Source organism: Eremomyces bilateralis (genome assembly GCF_010015585.1).
Source record: "Eremomyces bilateralis CBS 781.70 unplaced genomic scaffold P152scaffold_15, whole genome shotgun sequence".
NCBI lineage: Eukaryota > Fungi > Ascomycota > Dothideomycetes > Eremomycetales > Eremomycetaceae > Eremomyces > Eremomyces bilateralis.
The window spans coordinates 131676-152592 of record NW_022985081.1 but is presented as its reverse complement, the minus strand read 5'-3'; the positions used below and the strand labels follow the sequence as shown (position 1 = coordinate 152592).

The 20917-nt window shown below is 52.5% G+C and overlaps 9 protein-coding genes across 9 annotated transcripts; 5 read left to right on the top strand and 4 right to left on the bottom strand.

Moving 5' to 3' along the window:
- Positions 1-42: 42 nt before the first annotated feature.
- P152DRAFT_73110 (uncharacterized protein) lies at positions 43-560 on the bottom strand. Its single transcript, XM_033683214.1, has one exon. It carries the CDS (start codon positions 438-440, stop codon positions 162-164), a length of 279 nt encoding a protein of 92 aa, XP_033532608.1. The 5' UTR covers positions 441-560; the 3' UTR covers positions 43-161.
- A 418-nt stretch (positions 561-978) lies between these two features.
- P152DRAFT_400079 (ARM repeat-containing protein) lies at positions 979-2510 on the bottom strand (the record flags this gene model as incomplete). The annotated part of the gene is made up of 3 exons (XM_033676551.1): positions 979-1926; positions 1981-2259; positions 2397-2510. 3 exons carry the CDS (start codon positions 2508-2510, stop codon positions 979-981), a joined length of 1341 nt encoding a protein of 446 aa, XP_033532607.1.
- A 7503-nt stretch (positions 2511-10013) lies between these two features.
- P152DRAFT_475037 (uncharacterized protein) lies at positions 10014-10577 on the top strand (the record flags this gene model as incomplete). Its single annotated transcript, XM_033681383.1, has 1 exon — positions 10014-10577. The coding sequence occupies one exon, from the start codon at positions 10014-10016 to the stop codon at positions 10575-10577; it is 564 nt and encodes a 187-aa protein (XP_033532606.1).
- Positions 10578-10807: 230 nt separating this feature from the next.
- P152DRAFT_73069 (uncharacterized protein) lies at positions 10808-11442 on the top strand. The gene has a single exon (XM_033683212.1). The coding sequence runs from the start codon at positions 10925-10927 to the stop codon at positions 11240-11242; it is 318 nt and encodes a 105-aa protein (XP_033532605.1). The 5' UTR covers positions 10808-10924; the 3' UTR covers positions 11243-11442.
- An 807-nt stretch (positions 11443-12249) lies between these two features.
- P152DRAFT_459844 (uncharacterized protein) lies at positions 12250-14849 on the top strand. The gene has a single exon (XM_033679766.1). It carries the CDS (start codon positions 12400-12402, stop codon positions 14419-14421), a length of 2022 nt encoding a protein of 673 aa, XP_033532604.1. The 5' UTR covers positions 12250-12399; the 3' UTR covers positions 14422-14849.
- Positions 14740-17676, bottom strand: P152DRAFT_459843 (uncharacterized protein). The gene is made up of 4 exons (XM_033679765.1): positions 17480-17676; positions 17270-17385; positions 15794-17219; positions 14740-15745 (listed from the first exon to the last, which is right to left on the bottom strand). Exons 1-4 carry the CDS (start codon positions 17551-17553, stop codon positions 14851-14853), a joined length of 2511 nt encoding a protein of 836 aa, XP_033532603.1. The 5' UTR covers positions 17554-17676; the 3' UTR covers positions 14740-14850.
- A 157-nt stretch (positions 17677-17833) lies between these two features.
- On the top strand, positions 17834-18804 carry P152DRAFT_459841 (uncharacterized protein). The gene is made up of 3 exons (XM_033679764.1): positions 17834-17903; positions 17962-18268; positions 18325-18804. Exons 1-3 carry the CDS (start codon positions 17893-17895, stop codon positions 18529-18531), a joined length of 525 nt encoding a protein of 174 aa, XP_033532602.1. The 5' UTR covers positions 17834-17892; the 3' UTR covers positions 18532-18804.
- Positions 18805-18818: 14 nt separating this feature from the next.
- On the bottom strand, positions 18819-19748 carry P152DRAFT_450563 (uncharacterized protein; the record flags this gene model as incomplete). Its single annotated transcript, XM_033678179.1, has 2 exons — positions 18819-19664; positions 19716-19748. The coding sequence occupies 2 exons, from the start codon at positions 19746-19748 to the stop codon at positions 18819-18821; spliced, it is 879 nt and encodes a 292-aa protein (XP_033532601.1).
- A 337-nt stretch (positions 19749-20085) lies between these two features.
- Positions 20086-20597, top strand: P152DRAFT_399798 (uncharacterized protein; the record flags this gene model as incomplete). Its single annotated transcript, XM_033676536.1, has 2 exons — positions 20086-20241; positions 20295-20597. The coding sequence occupies 2 exons, from the start codon at positions 20086-20088 to the stop codon at positions 20595-20597; spliced, it is 459 nt and encodes a 152-aa protein (XP_033532600.1).
- Positions 20598-20917: the final 320 nt, after the last annotated feature.

Sequence of the window (20917 nt, the reverse complement as noted above, 5' to 3'; positions counted from 1 at the left end):
GAGTAAGGGATTTCGATTAGCCATTGATTTACTATGCATTTATCTTCGTTTCCCGGCGAGATCCCAAAATACGCCAACCATGCCCGCCCACCGGGTCCGACCCATTTATTCCCTGATTCATGGGGCTCATGAGAATACCCGGAGATAGAATTACGATACAATCAATACCTGCATCCGACTAACATGAACAGTCCGCATAACATGTACCTTACCGACCGAACCCAGAAAGTAGAGCCCGTTGCACCACTCCATATAAGCGAAACGGTGTCCGACTGGACCCTATCCTTCCATCTGTTGATATTCCATGCCAACCAGGCGCCTTCAGACCATTCATACCATCTACTGTCAGCACCGGTCCGGATCCGTCTGCAGATTGCCGAGACTGGAGCGACGGCAGGATGGAGGAACAACACCGAAAACCACGAAACTGGTAGGAGCATTACATGAGGTGGAGGCGAATTATCCAAGCAGATACGGCGAAGCCATTAGTTAAATCTGCCGAAACGCAAGAAACGAGGGTAGAAGGAATGGCATTCATGAACAATTAGCCCCAGCTGCATTAAAAAGAGAGACGCGACACCAAAAACGAAAGCAACCACCTAATCCGACCGAACCGATTGTACACCCACTAATCGAAATATGCTACCGTGCACGCAACCGTGGTCGCGAGTCTAGAGTGATGTTAGACGGGAGAATCGTGAGTCGTGACCAGGCGATCATCCCGTGCTCCCCCTGTTTTTCCTTTTTCTGCCGTTTTTCGACGCCGTTGGAAGGGAGTGAAATAAAGAGAAGGGAAAGGCAAAAATACACCGGAAAGATTGATTTGAACGGGGATTAAAACATTGAAAAGAGGATTACAGTGCGAATCGAAGGGGTGACGGGACCGGCTCACTGACAGTAGTGACCGGGGGTTCTTGAATTACAAACGATTGATGGGATGGAATGAATAGAAGAGGTGGTTCAACCCAGCTCAACCAGTTATGACGAGTCCGGGTCTGAGTCTGGCTCAGGAAACGGCTCGACGCCGATATCAGGGACGGAGAACTGTGCTTGAATCCCGGCGGACGCCTTCCCATTCAACTCCGGACGCATGGATAGCGCTATATGCATGTCCTCCCTGGGACTCGGGTTCGAGACGCCATCGGGGCTCTGCGTGTCGTCCTCCAGCGGCGGGGTCCCCGAGCCGGAGGGCGTCAGGGTCGGCATTGCGCGATACAGGGCGCGCTGGTGCAGCTTCTCGTCGAGCGCCTGGACCTGCTTGCCCTGGGCGAACTCCTTGACGCGCGGCATTTCGGGGATGCACTGCGCGGCGAACAGCTCGTAGTCCTCGTCGTCGACGGTGTCCAGCAGCTTTTGCACGACGTAGTTCCCGTACGCGTCCTTCAGGAGCTGGAAGAGCGCCTCGTTGCTGGCCACCCCGGGGTTGCGCGGGCACTGCTCGAGGATCCGCAGCATCATCTCGTGGCGCTGCGCCGAGGTGCCGTGCACGAGGCACTTCTCCACGACGTTGGACGCGAACTTGTGTCGGGAGAACATCAGAATCCTCGTCTTGACGTGGGTGATTATCTTCGTGCGGTCCTCGGGAGAGCCGTGCTCGATCGCATGCTGCGTGACGTAGTTCCCGTACTGGTCCGCGATGAGCCGGTCCCCTTCGCCGTGCAGCTCGTTTAGGAGGGTGCGCTTTGTGCGGTCGTCGCAGCGCTCAAGCATGCGTTGGATAACGCGGCAGCCGTAGGAGTGCTTGGCGAGCTGGCCGACTTGGCCGGTGAAGGCGTCAGCGATGAATTGGATGTGTTCGGACGGGATGCGCTCAATGGCTTTCTGGACGACGTGGTTGCCGTTTTGGTCCTTGACGCAACGGAGGACGTGGCCGTCGAGTTCTTTGATGAGCTCTGCTTGTTGATCGACGAGGATATGCTCGAGGGCCTGATCACGATGTTTAGCAAGGGGGTCGAAGGTCGGACTGAAAGCACCACTTACTTTCTGCACGACTCGGCAGCCGTACATCTGCACACTGAGGCTCACCACATGGGTCTTCATCTCCATGGCGAGGAGCTTCTTCTGGTTCTGATCACAATGCTCGAAGAGTTTCTGGATCACGTAGTTGCCGAAGACGTCGGCCATCAGCTGCGTCGCGTTCGGCAGGAGCTCTTCGAAGAATCGGCTTTTCTCCTCGCTGTTGGACGACCCGAGCTTGTCCTGGATCTGTCGTGATGCAAGCTGGTGCCCGGAAAATTCAACGACGTGGTGGCGCATGTCCTGAGCATGATGTTAGTCCGGCATGGACGAACTTTCGTGCCCTTGCACTGGTTGGGTTGATAGCGCGAAGGTCATTCAAGTTCGTCCACCCCGAAAAGTGGGATCCTTCAGACGTTCTATGCTGTTGAATAGCATACCTTCAATTCCCATTTCCGAAATTTCCAAGTGTTGATGAATTCCTCTAGAAGCGCGCTTCGCAAGCCCACGGATCCCTCTTGCTCCCGCGGTCCTTTCGGGATCTCCACCGGCATCAAGTGCATCATTCCATTCATATTCTGCATTCCGTTCAAGTGCTGCATTGACATTGATGATCCGGTCCCGGCATTGGATTGCATGGAAAGAGGCACGCTATACTGCGTGCTGGCATATCCATTGAGGTGCGGCGATCCACCAATCCGCTGCCCTTGGGACATTTGCTGATGATACGAATTCTGTGCATTTTTTTGAAGGTAATTTGCATAGGCTGTAGATGATGAGATCTTCGACGGGGGCGAAGCGGCAACACGGGATTGATCGAGCTCCAAACCACGGAGTTTTCGTTCCAGCAGAGAGGAGTTGCCATAGGAAAGAGAGCGGTGCTGATGCCCCGAGGGACCGGTCGACGGAAGATTCGTCAGATCGTGGCGGTGATGAGGCTGGTCGTGCGTTGGAGGGGTGGAGCCGGTCGAACAATAAGTGCCATTGCGAAGGGCGTCACCATTGGGAGTCCAGGCCCCCCTATTTCCCGCCGCACCGTTGCGATAGGGATTCCGCAGATTGGAGAGGTGATCGTGGTGATTATTGAATTGGGCCAGGGATGCAGGCTGCCCCTCCGGCGTAAATGAACCCGCCGCATTGAATGAACCGTCGTTGAAGGGTTGCAAGATATCTGGAAGACTGGCGCGAGCATATCGAAGATCGTGGGGTTCGGGTCCTTGTGCCGTGGATCCGGGTCGGGCGCCGTTGACGCTTAGCGCCGGTTTATGCAAGCTACTGGAACGATCGATCCCGCCCTCGATTCTCAATCGGTTAAGCATCGCCACCTCATTCTCTAAAAAATTGGGAGAGCCGTTGTATCGACGACCATATGCCTGCCCGGATATCGCTGATGACTGACGGACCGAAGACTGCTGGCTCGACGCAGGGGGGAATCGGCTGAAATCGTCCGCTTGCTTAGAAAATCCACCGGAATCTGCACCATGTCTCGATGGCGGTAAACTCCCATTTCGTGATCCCGCCGCGCTGTGCGTGCCGAAGTGGTCGGGGTTTGTCACGCTGCGTCGATCGTCGGGTGGTTGATAGTTAAACTCACCTGCCTCGACCCACGGGTTGGTGGTAGGCGGTGTGTGGTTCGGGTCGTTGCCGGCCGCGGGAAGAGCGGTGATGGAACCCCCTGGAGTCGCGTCGCCGTTGCGCAACAGTCTGGTGTTGGAGTCCAATAGCGGAGCGAGTGGGTTCATACCAGACTGTTGCGGAAGAGGTGTGCGGTACGACGTGAACGACTGAGCGGCACCCTCAAAAGCCGACTGTGAGTGAGGTGTGGCCTGCGAGCTTCGTTGTCTGGATGGCGACACGCCATTGCTTCGCGGATAAAGAGAGGATTGCATGGGAGCGGATGGCCACTGCGAGAGTTGACCATTCCAACCCGCAGCGTCAGGCGAAGGGAACAATGAAGTCGACTGTCCACTTCGTGCGGTACTCGTATCCGCTAAAGATCCAAGGTGACTCGGTCGCTCTGTGAGCATCATCAGCGCGTTGGGGTCTGAGGAAGCTCTAATGATCGCCATACCTCGACTCCTGGAAGCATCTCGTACAGTAGAGACGATCCCATTGCTAAGACCGTCGGAGGCGGTGGTAGCCCAGATGGTACTTTCCAAAAAGGGATTCATAGGCGGGAGGATGGTACTGTCGCCTGGCGTGCTGACGCTTGAAGCGGTGGTAGCCTCAAAGTCCTCATCAAAGTGCTCGTCATCTAAAGGGGAGTCATAATTAGGATGGGTGGCATTTCTAGGCTGAATTCGAGGTTAGCCAGGGTTCTCCGAAGGGGAAACCAACAAACATGTCAAAATATGGAAAAAGTCGAGAAGCAAACTTACTTGGCTGTTGGGCAGTGCAGGAATCCGTCTCCCATTCGGTCGTCTAGACACCATTATGGATACTTGATGCCAGACTTCCTGGCCTGGATGAATGGATTAATCGCGGGATTTGGGTGCAAAGAGTAGAAAGTGAAGGGAGCAAGGCAGGAGAAGAGTAGCAATCGGACTATAAGTCAGTCGCTACCCGCAATGGGATGGGATTACCCAACGGGAAAGCTGAATTTTAGGAAGGTTGGAAATTCCCTCCCAGGCGTCACCGCGTCCGCGAATCGACAGGGCTGAAGCGGAAGGCAAACGCAGGTTTGGCCCGACTCGGCGATCGTCAAGCCACCCGTCTAGGCTGGATTCTCCGTGGGGAAAAAATAAAGGGCAGGAGATTCGACCGGTATGTTTGGCGGGGCAATATAGGCCAGCTAAGAGCGCTCGTCTTACTCCGTACGGGGCGCAATATACAAAAACAAGAGGAGAGGTATGTATTCGGAGGATCCGAGAGTGGGAAGAAGGGTTGCAGATGCGATGGCGGAATGGCAGTGGGCGAGGAGCAGGTTTTTGAGCGGAAACGCAGGCTGTTGAGCTGATCCCTTGGAAAAGGCCGCGCGAGTATTTTTTTGGCGCAATGAGGACGAGGATCAAAGGCGCGCGCATTCAATGGGCACCGTATTCTACATGGATCACAAAAGGATAGCTGGATGGACCGCGTCCGTTGGGGAACGCATCCGCAGGGAGGATTTGGATTCCATCCAAATTATCGCGACGCAAGGGAGGGGAGGACGGGGAAAGTGGTGGAATGGGAAGATGGGGGAGGAGGAACCAAGGTCGAAGGTGACGAAGGGCACGCCAGGCGAATATTCAAGGTGACTGGCACTGTGGAGAAGTTGGTTGTAGGAGAAGAGAAATAGCTGGTGAGCGTGTGAAAGGAAAGAAAGGAAAAGGAACTGGGTAAGGCGTGAGCGAGATCTGATGGGATGATTCGCGAAACACAAGAGATCAAGAAATGCCGAATTCAAGATGATACATCAGATCCGATGGTTGGTGGTGGATTTGGGCTTCGTTGTTACGGCGGTCCACTAAACACTCCACTTCCCCAATCCCCCATCATCCCCTTCTGCTAATACTGGTAAAGCGGTAATACCATCCAACCGCTAAGGTAGGTAATAACTGAAAGATCAAAGAACAGTCTGGTGCGGGGTTGGAGTCGTTAATTCTAAGTGCCATTAACTAAAGCCTTATTTGCGGCGTATTTACGGTGATAGAGTGGATTTATGGGGAGGATCCAAGGGTCCAAGCCCCAAGGGTCCAGGCCCCAGGTTCCAAAGAGTGAAGGCCGCGGGGGGGCACCCAAATTGGTCGTTTCGCGGCTTGAAACTATGAAACCGGCTCTCATTTTTCTGTCTTTGGGCGGGAGAGCTGCCAACATTCAATCCAATTCTCCACACTCCACACTCCACAGTCGTTAGAAACTAGGGTGTGGGCTCTAATTCTAGCGTCTCCAATCTCCTGGATATCTTTAGTTAACTATGAGATTATCACGTTAATTGCTGTCTCTCTCTACGCCATTTGCATTTTGTGCCTTTGTTATTAGGACATAAATGTAACATCCAAGATGTTTGATCCTCAACAAACCCTTACTCCAGCGAATAGCGGGTTGGAAACAAATCAACCCCCCGGTTCATATTCCCCTCGTTCACAAAATTCAGAAGGATATCACAGTACTGCATCGTGGCACGCAGACCCCATCGTTGATCAATCGGATGCCTACTTCTGCCTTGCTCACCGCAAGTGATCTGACATATTTTTGAATTACTGCTCGTACCATCCTCTAAACCTGAAGCTACATAATGGGACGCTTCTCTGCTAGTGCCGTTCTTCCATCCGTACCACACCCCGCCTTGCTTCCTGCGCTCATCACGCCCTCCGGCGCACAAACCCCGCCGTCACCTGCGTTTCAGAACACCAACGCTTGAGGCGAGCAGTTTCAAATTGATAGCTCGTCTCCTCGACTGCTGGAACGGTATCCCATGGCCTCACTTGCCAAACAAATAGACTTTTCTTCGCCAGACCTCAGATGACATGAGAAGCCGTTACATACTCTAGCTTTGTCAAACGCCAACAGTCACGTCCACTCGACTTGGTCGCACGACAGCTGCAAGTCCCGTGGTCAGATAACCAGAGACTCGCTTCCTTGATCGTGATGCGGCCCATGAGTAGATGGCCAAAGCTGCTGGTGCCTTCGGTCTTGCCATGGTTCAATAAGGCCCATTGGCCAGTACAGAGATAGTTGAGCGGTTTGACAAGGCACCGTTCTTCATAACCGAACTATCACAGCAGCCAGCCATCCAAAGCCCATCAGCGACCAGCAGTGCAGAGGGGAATCGCTGGTTAGATACGGTACAGGTGATGAGGTTTTCCTAGATCCGCTCCGGCATCTATCCATACCGATGTGCTTAGGCGCGAAAGTTGGGATACTATTCAGGTAGGATATAAACCTCGAATTCCTGTATAATTACTCACAATATTGTCGATATCCCTCGTGATGCTTAGCACTGATCTGATCGATAACCCAAATCATCTCCAGGCCTCCACAAGCAAAGAGTTTCCCCGGATAGGCAGAAATAGAACGGAGACTAAACCAGCCAAATGGTGGAGTCGTTACCATACCTCCCGTCAGACGGTAAATGGTAACGTTACCATATGTTAGCCAATCAATTAGGGTCTATACGACTGTGTTCGGGTACTCAGGTGGGTTGCTAATCATAATTTTAGCAACAATCTCCAGGGTTGATACGACGCACCTTTGGCGGATTGTCTTTCTGCGGGTACCCTATTCATCAGATAAATCCGAGACCGTACAACAGCTCCGGATCCATCATGAACTTGACGGGCCAGGGGCGAGTTAGTCGATATATGTGTAACGCATTCGGCGTGGGCAACGATGAGACGTGGGACAGGCAACGCCTAAGTGACACTTCACACGACACGACATAAATACCGTCCGGGATGACCACCGGCTTCGTACTTGGTACCCTCATGTAGTCCATTGCAGCCGCCCGGGAGCAAAACCACTGGATGTGATATTCCGTAAATATCATGGTTCGATCTTCCACATCTACGGTCTAGTGGTGAGGCTAGAGAGGTGCTCATTTGAAAAGGAGGTTGCTGCTATCGGAAATGATGGAAGACTCGGATGGAAAGACACCGAACGACCTCCTTATGATATCCCAGCGCCAGATCAAAGAGCAATTTTTCACACTTTTCACCATCGTGCGATTGTCGGGGGATTTATTAGGTACCGAGGACGCCGATGCTTGGGCCTGGATTCGCGTCGCAGCTTTGGGAAACTGTGGATAGGATGCCATCACCCCGACGGAGGTATCTTACCCGAGTAACCCCTCGTATGCGTCGGCCGTCTCGGGCGTACTAACTTTGCGAGTTCTTATGAATGCATCGTATCGTGAAGAGAAGGGAAATGATGATAGTCATGTCGACAAGTTGAGCATCTGCCAAGGGACATCAATCGTCATACCTGAGTCCCCTAAGTTCCCATCATGGTGTTTGTGAGTTTGGATATTTGGCGGCTGGCATCCTTCTTCCTCTGCGATCACCAGGATGACGATGCTTCTCAGCGTCCCCCATTCGACAATTCATTCGCCCGGAAGACCAGAACCTTCCGCAAACCTCGGACGACCATCTGAGAAATTATTCTCTTGATTCCAGGAGGAAGTTCGGGGTGGTTATGGTACCCATGTGCCATGATGGCATCAGTTAGCCTCGCGTTGGGCCAGCCACCACGAGATAGAAGTGCCATGCCCTCCGAGACTCCGAAGGCTGTAACATTTGGCGTCAGAGGCCGAGTAACTAAGTAGGTCGCCAGCCTCTCAAAATGCAGTGATAGCAAGGCAAGAGAAGAAGAGAAGAAGGCGAAACGAGCCTGGCATCACAGGAGAACCCCACTTATTAAGGTGATCTGAGAAATGGGAACCTGATCTTATCTTCAAGGGACTGGAGAGTGTAGATAAACTGGCGGAGCTGTTGTCCGCCGCTTGTGCAGGTAAGGATAATATCGTCAACTACATATACATGATTGAATTCGAAGTTCAAACCTGCATCGTCGTCTCATCCCTTTGAGTCCATTCATACGAGCGAGGCTCAGCCCGCCAGCCCATCAGTTCGTGACAGTGCATTGACGATTCAGCAAGACCCTATTTTCAGGAGCCAAGGGTTTTTTATGTACCCAGGAAAATTGTACCCACCCCGAATTCTCCGTCGGGGAATGAGATGAGAAGATGCGAAGACGAAGTCCGTCGTGAAGTCTCGTGAAGCACGACAGAGCGGGATTGGAAAACACTAGCATCGGATTTCCTACGGCACGTTCCCTATCGCCATTGCTTCGTACTTCGCATGGTCGGGACATGGAATCGATAACCAAGCCTTCTAATCATTAATCAACCCTGCGCTCAAGGTTGATTTATTTCCAGAATCAACCACGTCCCAGAGCCATGAGTCCACCTGTCCACGAGATCCCCCTGCGCATTGTGTGCTTTTTAGGCGCTCTCCAACAAAACGGCCAAAAAGGAGCAGTTCGTTGGAGTCCGATCACGAAATCGCAATCTCCAATCCCGGCTTCAATATTTCCTAATACGGTTAGCTGACCAAACGGTCCCGCGCCGACGATCCGTGCAACGTCGCATGCTAACCGTTTTGAACGAAGGCGCCACGCTATCCCACCCACAGTGGAAAGGTTTCTCGGTTTTCGGTGTGGGGACTGAATGTTGATCTGCCTTGCTCCTTGAAGCCAAGACACAAAAGAGGACAACTCCTTCGCTCGTTGGTTGTTGGGTTGTTTGCGGCTGGGGAGGCCCTGAGCGCTTCTGCCAGGCACACCCGCCGCAGCGATGCACACACCACTCCTGTTCGAGGGAGCCCAGTTGTTCACCGGTCACCGTCTGCAGCCAACTCCACTCCTGTCGTATTCTTCTTGGTTCTTCTCCTCGTGCTGCTTTTCCATTGTGCCTGTCTTGTCTCCCCTTCGACCAACATCAACCCTTTTGTTTCCTCTCCTTCACTATCTCTCCTCTTCCTCCACCACCACCAGATACATTCTTTCCTCCATACTCCAGCTTCACTCTTTCAGCTGGTTGTATCGGATCGTCTCTCGTTTACTTCTATCGCTCTTTTCGAATCCGAACGAAGTCAAATCAATCTGTTGTTTGTCTTGCCCTAACTTGCCCTCATCCAGCGCCCAAAGGTAAGTCGAACTCCACGCTACATTCCGTAAGTAAGAAGGACCAACGGTCTGCAACAACACCAACGATAGTCGCATTTATCGCTTTCTACTACTTGCTGTTTGATTTGGGACATTCGATTCCCTTTGCTGTTGCTCGAAGACTATCATAACGTCAATTAGAGTCCAATATGCACATGATGCTGACCCTTATCTGCGAACAGGACTTGATATCATACCACAACACGACTATCGACTTTGCTCCAGCAGTTTTTCCATATCGTATGCAGCATATGCTAGCATCGATTAACAACGCATTGTCCGAATAGCCCCCGAAGCATTTCTATTCAAACATCCAACAGCAACCCACGCTCATTTGCATCCTTATCCCGATATTACCGACATTTGGTATCGGTACTGGAATATACCTTATCGGACATAACATCCCAAACATCGCAATGCCTGCTATTCAACGCTCCCTCGTCGTCCGTGACGACGGCAACGAGTCCACTCTCACCCCAACGATGGTGAAGCTCATCATCGCCCTTCTCTCCCTCCTCGTCTTCGCCCTCTTTTGCGTCGGCCTCCTCTTCGTCCTCCGCCGCGTTCGCCGACGCCGCAACGCCTCCTCCCGCCGCACTGGTTCCATATCCGAAGAGCCCCTCACCCCCCGGAACCCTCGCGGCCTGAGCATCCAAGCCGCCCCATACGGCCGTGAGTCCGTCTACGTCATCCAGGAGAAGCAGAACCTCATGGCCAGTTCTAACTCGCCACCCCAGAGCCCGGTCCCGGAGATTCGTATCACCTTGCCGGACGAGCTGGACAAGCAGGGCAAGCGCCAGTCGGGCCGGGTGGTCGTGGTGCGGGTTGGCGATAAGCCCAATAGCGTTGGGATGGCGCCGGTCAACGATAAGGAGAACCTGCCGCCGTATCAGCAGTCGGATGCGGATCGGTATCAGTCGCTGGATTTGGAACGGATCGGTGGATTGAAAGAGATTGGTGGAGAGAAACGGTGGTCGTAAACTGTGTTGCTGATCGATCACGACCGGAGAGCGGACCATTCGTCCACACGATGAATGTCTGCTCTGATGCCGACCTTTACGACCACGGAAAAACATAGACTCCCCACTAATCATAATTTCTTACTGGCCTGCCATCTGGATTTTGGGATATCGACACCTCTGGAGCGATCCGATATCATTCTATACATACGATCACGCCGGAGACTTATCTGATCCAACGTTCCACGGCATCGATATTTTCAAGCCCGACCACAGCTACTTGACCTATTCCATAGACACTGTGCGGTTGGTTGGCTGTTTCCACATCTGCATTGCCACAAGGCACCCGACCCCCCCGAAAGTTCTACATGACGACCCAACGATGTCCATTTCTTTCGGCCCGAACTCGATACATAGATCACGGTTCTGGGATTCCATGTTTTTTGCCTTATTTTTTTCTACAGTTTTTCGATTTGGCTATTTACATTTGGTGGATGGATCGGTGGTGGTATGTGTCGGAGTCGACGCGTTTCCAGTTCGCCGGCGCGGTTGGCCGGTTTCATGACCCGTTCTGGCTTCTCAAACGCCGGAACCGGGATATTCTTATTTTCGAGTCCGGTTGTGCCGTTTCTTCTGTGGCAGCTTATCATTATGCTCCGGAGAGCGGGATTGTGACTTTGCGTTAATGTATTATTGCTCTCCAGATCGGCTGAGAGTGGTCCAGAACGCTCTGGCGTTGTAAAGTTCAAAGAACTGATGTGAAGTAGGAATAAAATTCATTTTTATTTGGCTATGTTCGCTGGCCGTTGTGGACCGTTCTGATCTGCAAAAGGTGTCAGCCCTTCCAATGTCTGTATGATTGCCCGTCGAACCGTGTCGTCCCCTCATATTCCCATGATTCACATTATGCCATTGGATCATGAAATGGACGCCCTGTGCCTCTTCGCAAACCACTTCGAATTGTCAAACTTCGAAATATCATCGTAGTTGGATACACAGCCATTCCGCCTTTTGGTTGCCCACCCCTTCCCTTGAGAAAACCGATCCAGTGTTCGCGCCGCGAAGTATAGCTATGTTATTAAATTAGGAGTGCACATCAAAACTTGTATCGAAATTTACTCAATCACAAGCAAGTACGAGTATATGTAAGATAAATCCCAATGGAGTTGCCAGCATAGAATCCTCGTTCCCTCGATGTATCCAACAGAGATAGGAGGACTGGTTGTATCACCAACGAGCACCATTATAGATACTCACGAGGGATTTCGAACCCGTTTTCCTCCCTGGTAAATCAAAGGAAACATAATACCCCACCCGCTCGGCCTCGTGAAAAGTGTTCTCAGGCAATGAACCAGTGGGAACAGTGCTGGCAGATGCCGATCCTTGGCTATAACCAAGTTGTCTTCGACCTAGCACGTACATATAGCAATGGCAATTGAGGCAAATGATAATAGATATATCATTCCAGAACGAAAAATAACGGATTGAGATCAAAATGAAGCACAAGTCATCCCTGTTTTCCGGGTGTATTCTGTAGAAATCCATCTGGGTCGGACTGTTAGGCATTGTTTGGTACTATAGATGCCTGAGGTATAAACTCCTTGGTGCCTAGCACGTGATCTAATCAATTTCCGAGATATAGCCGAATGACCTCACCCAGTCATAATCCTCCAGCTGACAGCTATCCGATTCTCACGACACTCATAACTCATCACAATATACCCTATGCAACATTGCCTAGCTATAGACTCTATATGAATAGCACTTGCACGCTTATAGAGGTAACTGTAGATACTGCCAATGCTCCTGGCTGTGTTGCCTGGGGAAAAAAGAATAGAAGCTCATGGCGCAGCGATTGAGGAAAAGGCAACGGGTATCATATACAGAACCCAGCGACGACGATGATGTCGTCGATGCCTACCTGGCCACTCCCATGGCGAATAGCACATCTTCTGGGCGTCTCCAACCTAGCTCACGAAATCTCGAAACCCCCACACGACCACTAACTAGATCTCGAACCGAAACAGCTCTGACCGGACATGGAACTAAGTTAGAAAAGGAGAACTTCGATGCGGAGACATCATTCAGGCCAGAGAAGAGCCATTTGTCAAAGAAGAGAAAACGGAAGTCTCCAAGCATTGCCATACGCACCCGACCTGCAAGCATCAAACAGGGCGTCTCTCGCATTCACTCCAGCAAGCCAAAGAAATCAAAACGGATGGAGCTGGACCAGCTCAAGCCGCCTCAAGACAAAGGCAACTCAAATATGACTGGATTCCAGCTCGCTGAGTTTCCCTATGAGATTAGGGTGGAGATCTTCAAGCTCGCCGCGTACCCTCTCATCGACAAGAAAACTTTGCGAGCCACAGACGGGGTGAAATGGCTTATCAATATGGCAACCATGTGCAAAAGTTTCAAAGAGCCAGCGCTGACGGCGCTGTATGAAGACCCCCCTATTTCCGGATCGCGCGCAAAACCGCATCTTCTCGCCGACCTTTTGGTGAAGGACCCGAATGAGACTGCCGTGGACTATCGGGCGAAAATACGATATCTCCACCTCGATGCCAAACAGCACTTGATTCTCTCCGCTCCCGGACGTGGCCGATTCCAACTGCCCTCTCTCACCGGGCCGCTCACAAATCTGACTGGACTGCATGTGGACTATCTTCGAACCATGGTGAACACCACAGGTCTTGGAGTGGTATTGGAGAGGTGGGTGCAGCCAGCGTTGGATGAACTGAAATCCACGTTGAAAGAATTTACGCTGGACATCGATTTGATAAACCGCGCGGGGTTCTTCAACTTTATGTTGTGGGCCGAAGGAGCAAGGGCTTTGGGATCTCTCGAAGAACTGGTTATCCACAATGCCAACGCCCATGTCCTCCTCAGGAGGGACCCTGAAACAGAACCTCCAGAGCGGCAGGTGCACGTGGAAATCTTGCGGGACTTCATCCGCCAGCAACCCAAGTTGAAGTCCTTGAGATTCGTCGATTCCGCCCTCATCTGGTATCCGAATTCCGTTCATCATGATATCAACGGCAAACTCCTGACACAGTATGAAAAGAATCTCACATCAGTCGAGTTTTCCTCCTGCACGGATCTGTCAACCCCCCATCTCAACCAGTTCTTAATGGACAATGGCAGGACTCTGGAGTCCCTCGAACTATACCACAACAAGGAGTTGGGCCTTGGTTTCATCCAAGGACTTGATCGATACTGCCCCAAACTGAAAAAGTTCTCCATTGACCTGTTTGAATACCGCGGAGACCACATGATAGGGTCCCCGGACTGGATTGATTCCTCAGGACTGGACTGGACTGTCGCATTCCCGCCGGCCATCCGCTCGATCGCGATGGTAAATTTGAAAGGCGTAACGACCATTTCCGCGATCAATCTCTTTCAATCCTTTCTCGATCGACGGAGCCAGATGCCCAACCTCCGGGAGCTCGTTCTCCATATGAACTGTACGGAACTGACGCCCCGCGAACGAGCGCAGTTCAAGCGGGATTGGGTCGAGAACAAAATGCGGCACAGTTTCCTTTCTCGCGCCGAACCACGTCAAGAGCTGAGGTCGGTGGCCGGTTTTTACGCATGGAAAGAGCAACAGTTCCTACGAGGGCCGCTCGAGGAGATGGGAGAGATGTTGTCGAAGCGGAAATTGAGGCCGATGACGGCCGTCAATGGGCAGCCTGCCGCAGCAAATGACGACCAAGCGGAAGGGACATGCACACGCGTCGATATCACGGTCCACGGTCTGCGGCCCGCGCGACATCAGTACACTGAACGGGATTTCCTTTCGGAAGGTGAAGATGACGACGGAGACTGGAACGGACAGGACATCGATGACGATGGTTACGCATGGTAGGAATGGAAGTGCCGTGTACGATAAGCGAGTTTTCCATTTAGAAGGCCAGCTTACTCGTGTTCGTTTTTTTAGTTTCTGCATTGCAATCGTCGTTCGGGGGGTTCGGCGTATCTGCTTTTGAGGTTCGAGAGAGGGCTAGACTTAGGTCTACAATGGGACTTGGGCATTGACACTTGAGTATATGGCTGGAGAGTTTCAAATGAGACTCAGGCCCAGTGATGGGATCTAGGTACTCCAATATATGGGCTAGGGAGTTTGAACTCACTTTGAAGTGAAACTCAGGCCAGGCGATGGGACCTGGACACTCGGGCTTAGGCCGGAGATTTTGAAATTAAACTTTGGTGAGCCGGGATGGACGCTCACATGTATCATAGAGTGGACATGTGTATATACATTACAGAAGGGCTACAAAGGATCGATTCATGACCTTCAATACTCCTCCTGGAGGACTCTCTTCAACTTGGTGCTCTCTGCATCCATTGCCTCAATCTTGACTTGACTCGCTTTCAACTTCTTCAACAACCAATTCACTCTCGGGCCCACTTCCGATGGCTGCTTGGGAAGCTCTCCTAATACCGTCAACTCCTTCTCGTATTTTTCGATGTTGGCCGTCTCGGTCTTGATCGAGTCCGCTAAGATCGCCAAGTCAAGCCGGCTCTTCAATACCTTGTCGTCGGTCAATCGCTTGAAGGCAGGCTGATACACGGGCTTTCCGGGTCGGATGGCATACGGTCGCCCATTTGCGGAGACAACGGTAATGAGCTCCGCGTGCTCAAGCGCGTGGATGACGCTCTCTCCGTCGCTCGAGAATTTGGTGTCAAGTAACAGCTCGTTGTATCGGATATCAGGTTGTTGCGCTAACTTTGCGATGAGCGTCCACGCTTGCTCGGGGGTCCAACGCCGTGTGGAATCTTCCATCCCGAAAATGTACATCTTCAAGATCTCGGATGCGCTCTGGTTGATGATTTCGCGAACGGCGTTCCGCGGAGTTTCACCGCCCTGGATGCGGCGGGCGAGGAACTCCAGATCGGTCAATCGACCTCCGAGAGAGTCGATGCAGGAGTCTAGCTCCGAAAGATCACGGGGTTTCATCGATTCAGGAGAGGGTTTCTTCTCGACACCTTCGGAAGACGCGACCTCATCCGAGTCAGACATCTTCAACTGATTGATGACGAATCGCTTGGCAACTTCGGGGGAACAGTCGCTGAGAGATATTTGTCGGAATACTCGGTCGGGTAGAGCCTTGCTTAGGGATTTGGAGAAAGAGACGTTGTTGGTAAGGAAGATGACGTGGGCGATGTTTGCCGCTGTGAGACCGGCAGCCCTGCATATAATTAGCAAAAGGATCTCCCAACAGTATGGGATACCTTACCACTCAGCCATCTTGTCGTAGACAGTGTTGTTCTCGTTGCTCCGATGTAGGAAGTTGTCGATGATAACAACCGGGCGTTTCTCAGGGTGTGCATCTAGATACTCATCATCCGAAAGGTTCGCGTCTTTGTCATCTTTCTTCCGCCCTTCAAGCGCTATCTGCTTGAGCGCAATAGCGGTGTTGTTCCAGATCTTGCTAAGCTGGGTGTCGAGAGTCTCCGAAAATCCGGTTTTAACGCCGGCTGCGCCTTGTGCCGCGAGATCGACCATGCCACTGATACTATTCATCCACGAGAAAATCGGACGATACCTGACTTGCTCTGCAGCAGCGCGGATGGTGGCACTGTCACCATGAGCTTCTTGGATAGGCTTGCAATCGATGACGAGCTTGTTCTTCCGATCCCTCAGTGCTTGATCGATGATAAGTTCTCGCTTCCCTGAGCCCCTCGGACCTTGTACAATGATGAAGGTATCGGCGGTTTCCATGAGCCACGTCTGGATTTGCTCGATGTGCGGTCTTCGGTCGTCCCAAATGGCTTCCATGCCCGAATCCGACTCCCGCCGTCTTTGGAAGGAGAGGATATCTATCGCTTGCGCCTTGAACCACGTGAAGATGGAATTATCCTCGATATGGAACTTCCTTGTGACATGTGCGCGAATGAAAAACGTTCGAATGGGATCGAAGATAACGACTGTGATTCCCGTGGCAATGGCAACCAGGAGAGGAATGACTATCCGAGGATGGCTGAATAGCCAGTCCCGGGTCCAATGTCCCTTATCCTTCTCTTGATAGCTCAGACGAAGACTCGTCCCCCCCTTACCTCCGCCTTCAGCTTCAGACACGGTATATCCATGCATGCAGTTTTTCGCGGATATTGCACGCCGTATGGAGGTGAAATCAAGTAGTGCATACCTAGGAACAATTTTGGAATCTGTCGGCTGCGACATAATGTCTGTCAACTTTCCATAATGCCGAAAAAGAGCATATAGCTGCTCCTGCGACATCTCGGTTGCGGATCCTCCTGATTCTGCTGGTAGAAATTCGACTTCGATTCGAGAACTTGGGAAACGGAACAGGTCTTCAACCCAAGGTTTCCCTCTCACAATGTCGGCTCGCATTCTTCGAAGTGGGTTCCACCAAGGGCTGGAAGTATGTTCCTTAAGATATTTCCCAAGGACATCTTCGATTTCAGTCGCAGTTTGCTCCGGCCCATAGGCAATTTTGACGAATGCAGCCCCCTCATTCAATCGAGGAATGATCTCCTTCACCTCCACGCCTTGCTCCTTAAGTTTGGATTTCTCAATAAGACGAGATGGATCATACGATAGGACCCCAGGAGCTGCGACTCTTGCAACTGACTTTGGGAGATTTCTGTCTGATTGCCACGGAAATCGCAACAACCACCGAAACCGGAGTGGATAGACATCTGGGATAATCTGAGCGGAGGGTCTACTCAGGAGATAATTTCTTTCTTACTGTCAAAGAATATCAGGGTTTCATTTGCATCGGGGGTTATATGTCCGGATTTCCTTACTCCAGCCTGTACAGTGGCACATCGGATATGTCGAGGTATGGACCACGGCGGCGTGTTTCTGTACTGGATGATTAGAAAATGGTTTGATAAATACACCAAGAGCCTTAATTGTTCATAAGACAGACTCTAGGTCTAGATACTAGTAGTCATACCTTGTTCGCAGCGAAGCACGGTATGCGGACGAAAACCCTCGTGTCGCCGGCTGCGACAACAATCGTAGAGCCATCACCAGAATATGAGATCTATCGCGCTATTGACATTGTCGCACCATGGGGGAGGAGATAACTAAACGAAGTCCTAGCTAATATATCTTAAGGGCAATGTTGGCGATAACAATCCAGGTTGATTCACCACTCATCAGTGATCATCATGGCTTTGGGCTTCAAGCGCGTGGAAGTTCGGGCCAATGACGCAACGCGACCCGATCGGCATATCTGGCCTCAATCGTCCGTCAGACATCCCTTTACTCTATTGAGCATTTGAGAAACCCAGAACGGCTATTCAACCTCCAAAATTTCACCCTCTTTCAAGTCGAACATGATATACTGTTTACATAGTCGGAACCATGGCGTCAAGGCAAGTTCCCACCGTTGTACCCTATTCCTCCGACTCCGACCCGCTAATCAACCGCCAGATTCAACTCCACCCTCCACCAACGTGATGCGCGATCCCAACTCTTCTCCGGCTACGATTCCCGCCCACACTCACAATCACCCTCAAAAGGCCACAAACCAAACGGCGGCTACGGCTATCAATCGTCTGGACCCTCGGGCGCATTTTCCGCATATCCCGGAGGCGGAGCACCGCCGCCCGATGCCGCGTTCCGGACCGCTACCCCTGACTCGAGAGGCCGATACAGCGACGCCGTGCTCTCGGAATTGGAGAGTCAGAACGATGATCAGGTCGAGGGGATGATCGGGAAGGTCAAAGTACTCAAGGATGTGGGTTTCTCAACCGGCAGAAACACTTGGATTGGTCCACTAACCAACCAGCGTAGATCACATTGGCGATGGGTAAGGAGATCCGGGACTCGTCCGCGCTGGCGGAGAAGATGAACGACTCGTTCGAAGGCACAAGAAACCGGTTACGCGGCACGATGAATCGGATGCTGAGGATGGCTGAGAAGACGGGGGTCGGGTGGAAGGTATGGGTTGGCTTCTTCGCGGCGGTGATATTTCTATTTTGGTACGTGTGGCTCTTTTGAGCCAGCCGTACGGTGGTGGTATAGAAGGCGCTGGGAAGTCAACCTGTGCATATCCGGCCTCATGCATTTAGAGCCCGGCGTGAATGGCGCATTTGAGATGGCGTTTAAGAACAAGATCCAGGAGCATCCTGGCGGGGAGAAGCTTGGGCTCCCTTTCTTGTCGGCTTTTGGTAACTATATTAATAGCGCAAGGTGTAAAGACGCCAGAATAGCGTGTTCCCCTCCATATGCCTAGAGGATGGTCTAGAAGCGTGATAATAATGCTTTCGGTGGTTTGATGCTGTTGATCAATGAGGACTCCGCTGGTTACCTTGGCCCCTTAACCTATTCATGAACGAATGTCTCGTCCCCATACTCCTTCCGGCCACAGGACTGCTGTCCAGCAAGTCACTCACACTCAACAAGCTGCTCCTCCCCTCCTCGAACCCCGCCGTCCCCACGCTCATCCGATTCCCGATCCCCAACAGCCTCCCCTCATTCACATCCTCCTCCCCATCGCTACTCTCCTCCTCCGTATCCGTATGCTGATAGCTCCCCGCCTCGGGAATATCCTCATCCAAATCCCTCTCCTCCTGCGCGATCCCCACCAACTCCGCCTCCTCCGCGCCCAACATCCCCTCTGTTATCTCCTCATCGTACTCCTCCCCCCCCATCTCGCTATCATCGTACAGAGCCTCCTCCGCCTCCGGAACCTCGTCGTCCAAATCCCGCTCTCCCTCCACATTCTCCCCCCCTTCCTCCCCTTCCACCCCCTCCATCATCTCCCCCCGCCCCAACATCCCCTCCCCGTCCTGCGCCGCCGCCAACTCTGCCATCTGCTCCTCCCGCCGTGCCAACATCTCCTGCTCCGCCCGTTCGGCTTCCTCGTCCATGGTTGCTTGGTACGTCTTGGCGATGCCGGGCGGCCGGATCCACCCGGCGCCGAAGCGGCGGATGTTGAGCTTGCGTTGGACGATGGTGTGCTCGTCTTGGGCGAGGAGGGCGAGGGCGCTGCGTGGGGCGAGGGGGCGGGGAGAGGTGGGGCGGGTGTGAGGGTCGGTTTGGGAGAGTTGTGTGGGTGGGGGATTGGTGGTGGTTGGGCCGGTGGGGGCGGTGGTTTGGATGTGACGAGGAGTGTACCAGTGGACATGGTCCTAATGTACTATTAGTATACCTAAGAGGAAGTTGAAGGCTAGGGTACATACATCTCGTGGGATGACGAGGGGCAAGGACAGCATGATGGCGCTGAGGAGGGGCGCTTTCTGCAAGCTGGAGGGGTTCGATGTATCGCGTGTGGCGAATAATCAGCGGTTGGATCAAATGAGTAGTATGACACGTCACTTTCGGTGTAAAATCGATTTTGAGGTGTTCAATCTGCCAGGAAATAAAGTTAAAGCGCAACTGTTTACAGTTGCATCTGCGAATGATGTAGAGGCGTACAGGGATGTTGGCCAATCAAACAGACGGATGGGGAACCTCAACACCAGCATCGAAGATGAAATCGCCATAACAAACGAAATAGAATTGAGTCTCACAATATGTGAGCTGCTCAAGCATTCTGCAAAGCTTCTGAAAATGGAAGGCCATTCCGATCTCAAGCTTGAGGCCTATCCCGCCGCGACTCGATCATCCACCGAGGAAATCGATGGCATCCAAACCTCCGCCACATGCATCGAATTCGCTGACAAGCTCCTCATCACGATCTCACAGGACGGCCGGCTCGCGCACTGGGTACCCGATATCAATCCCTCATCATCTTCACCCATAGCTAACCATCTCACCAGGTCCACGTCCTCCTAAATTCCTCCCTCCCCGACCCCTCCACCGCCCCGCTCCAAGTCAACTCCGACGCGGGGGAGAGCCTCCTTCCGCCCATCTCGCACCTAACGGCAACGACGATCCTCGGCGGCGCGGACGCAACGAGGGATACGGTGGCGCAGCTGCTGGCGCGGCAGATCGCGGCGATGGTGCAGTTGAAGCGGAATGAGGAGCAGCGGCTGGTCGTGGTGGGGTTGGGGTTGCGGAAAGGGGAGATGGATCGGGGGGAGTGGCTGGGTTTGTTGGGGGTGGCGAGCGCGGTTTTGTGAGAGGGGGCTGGATTGGGGGGATATGTTCGGTACAGAGATTATAGCTGCGAAGGCATGGACCGGATGATTTTGGCAGTGCGATGGCTGCAACACGCTGAATCGCAAGGTGATCCACTCTAAAGGAGAGTTCGCCCAAGAGACCAGGGGAGTCGACACATTGGACTGGGATACACGAAAGGTAGCTGATGAGACGAAGTGAAGCCAACTCCAATAGCGGATGCGCCGACGCCGCCATCTATTTGCTGGTCGAAGGGCCACCTATGCCCAGTCTATACGTAGACATATACCATGATACCATCCGTCCCAAACGATACTATACA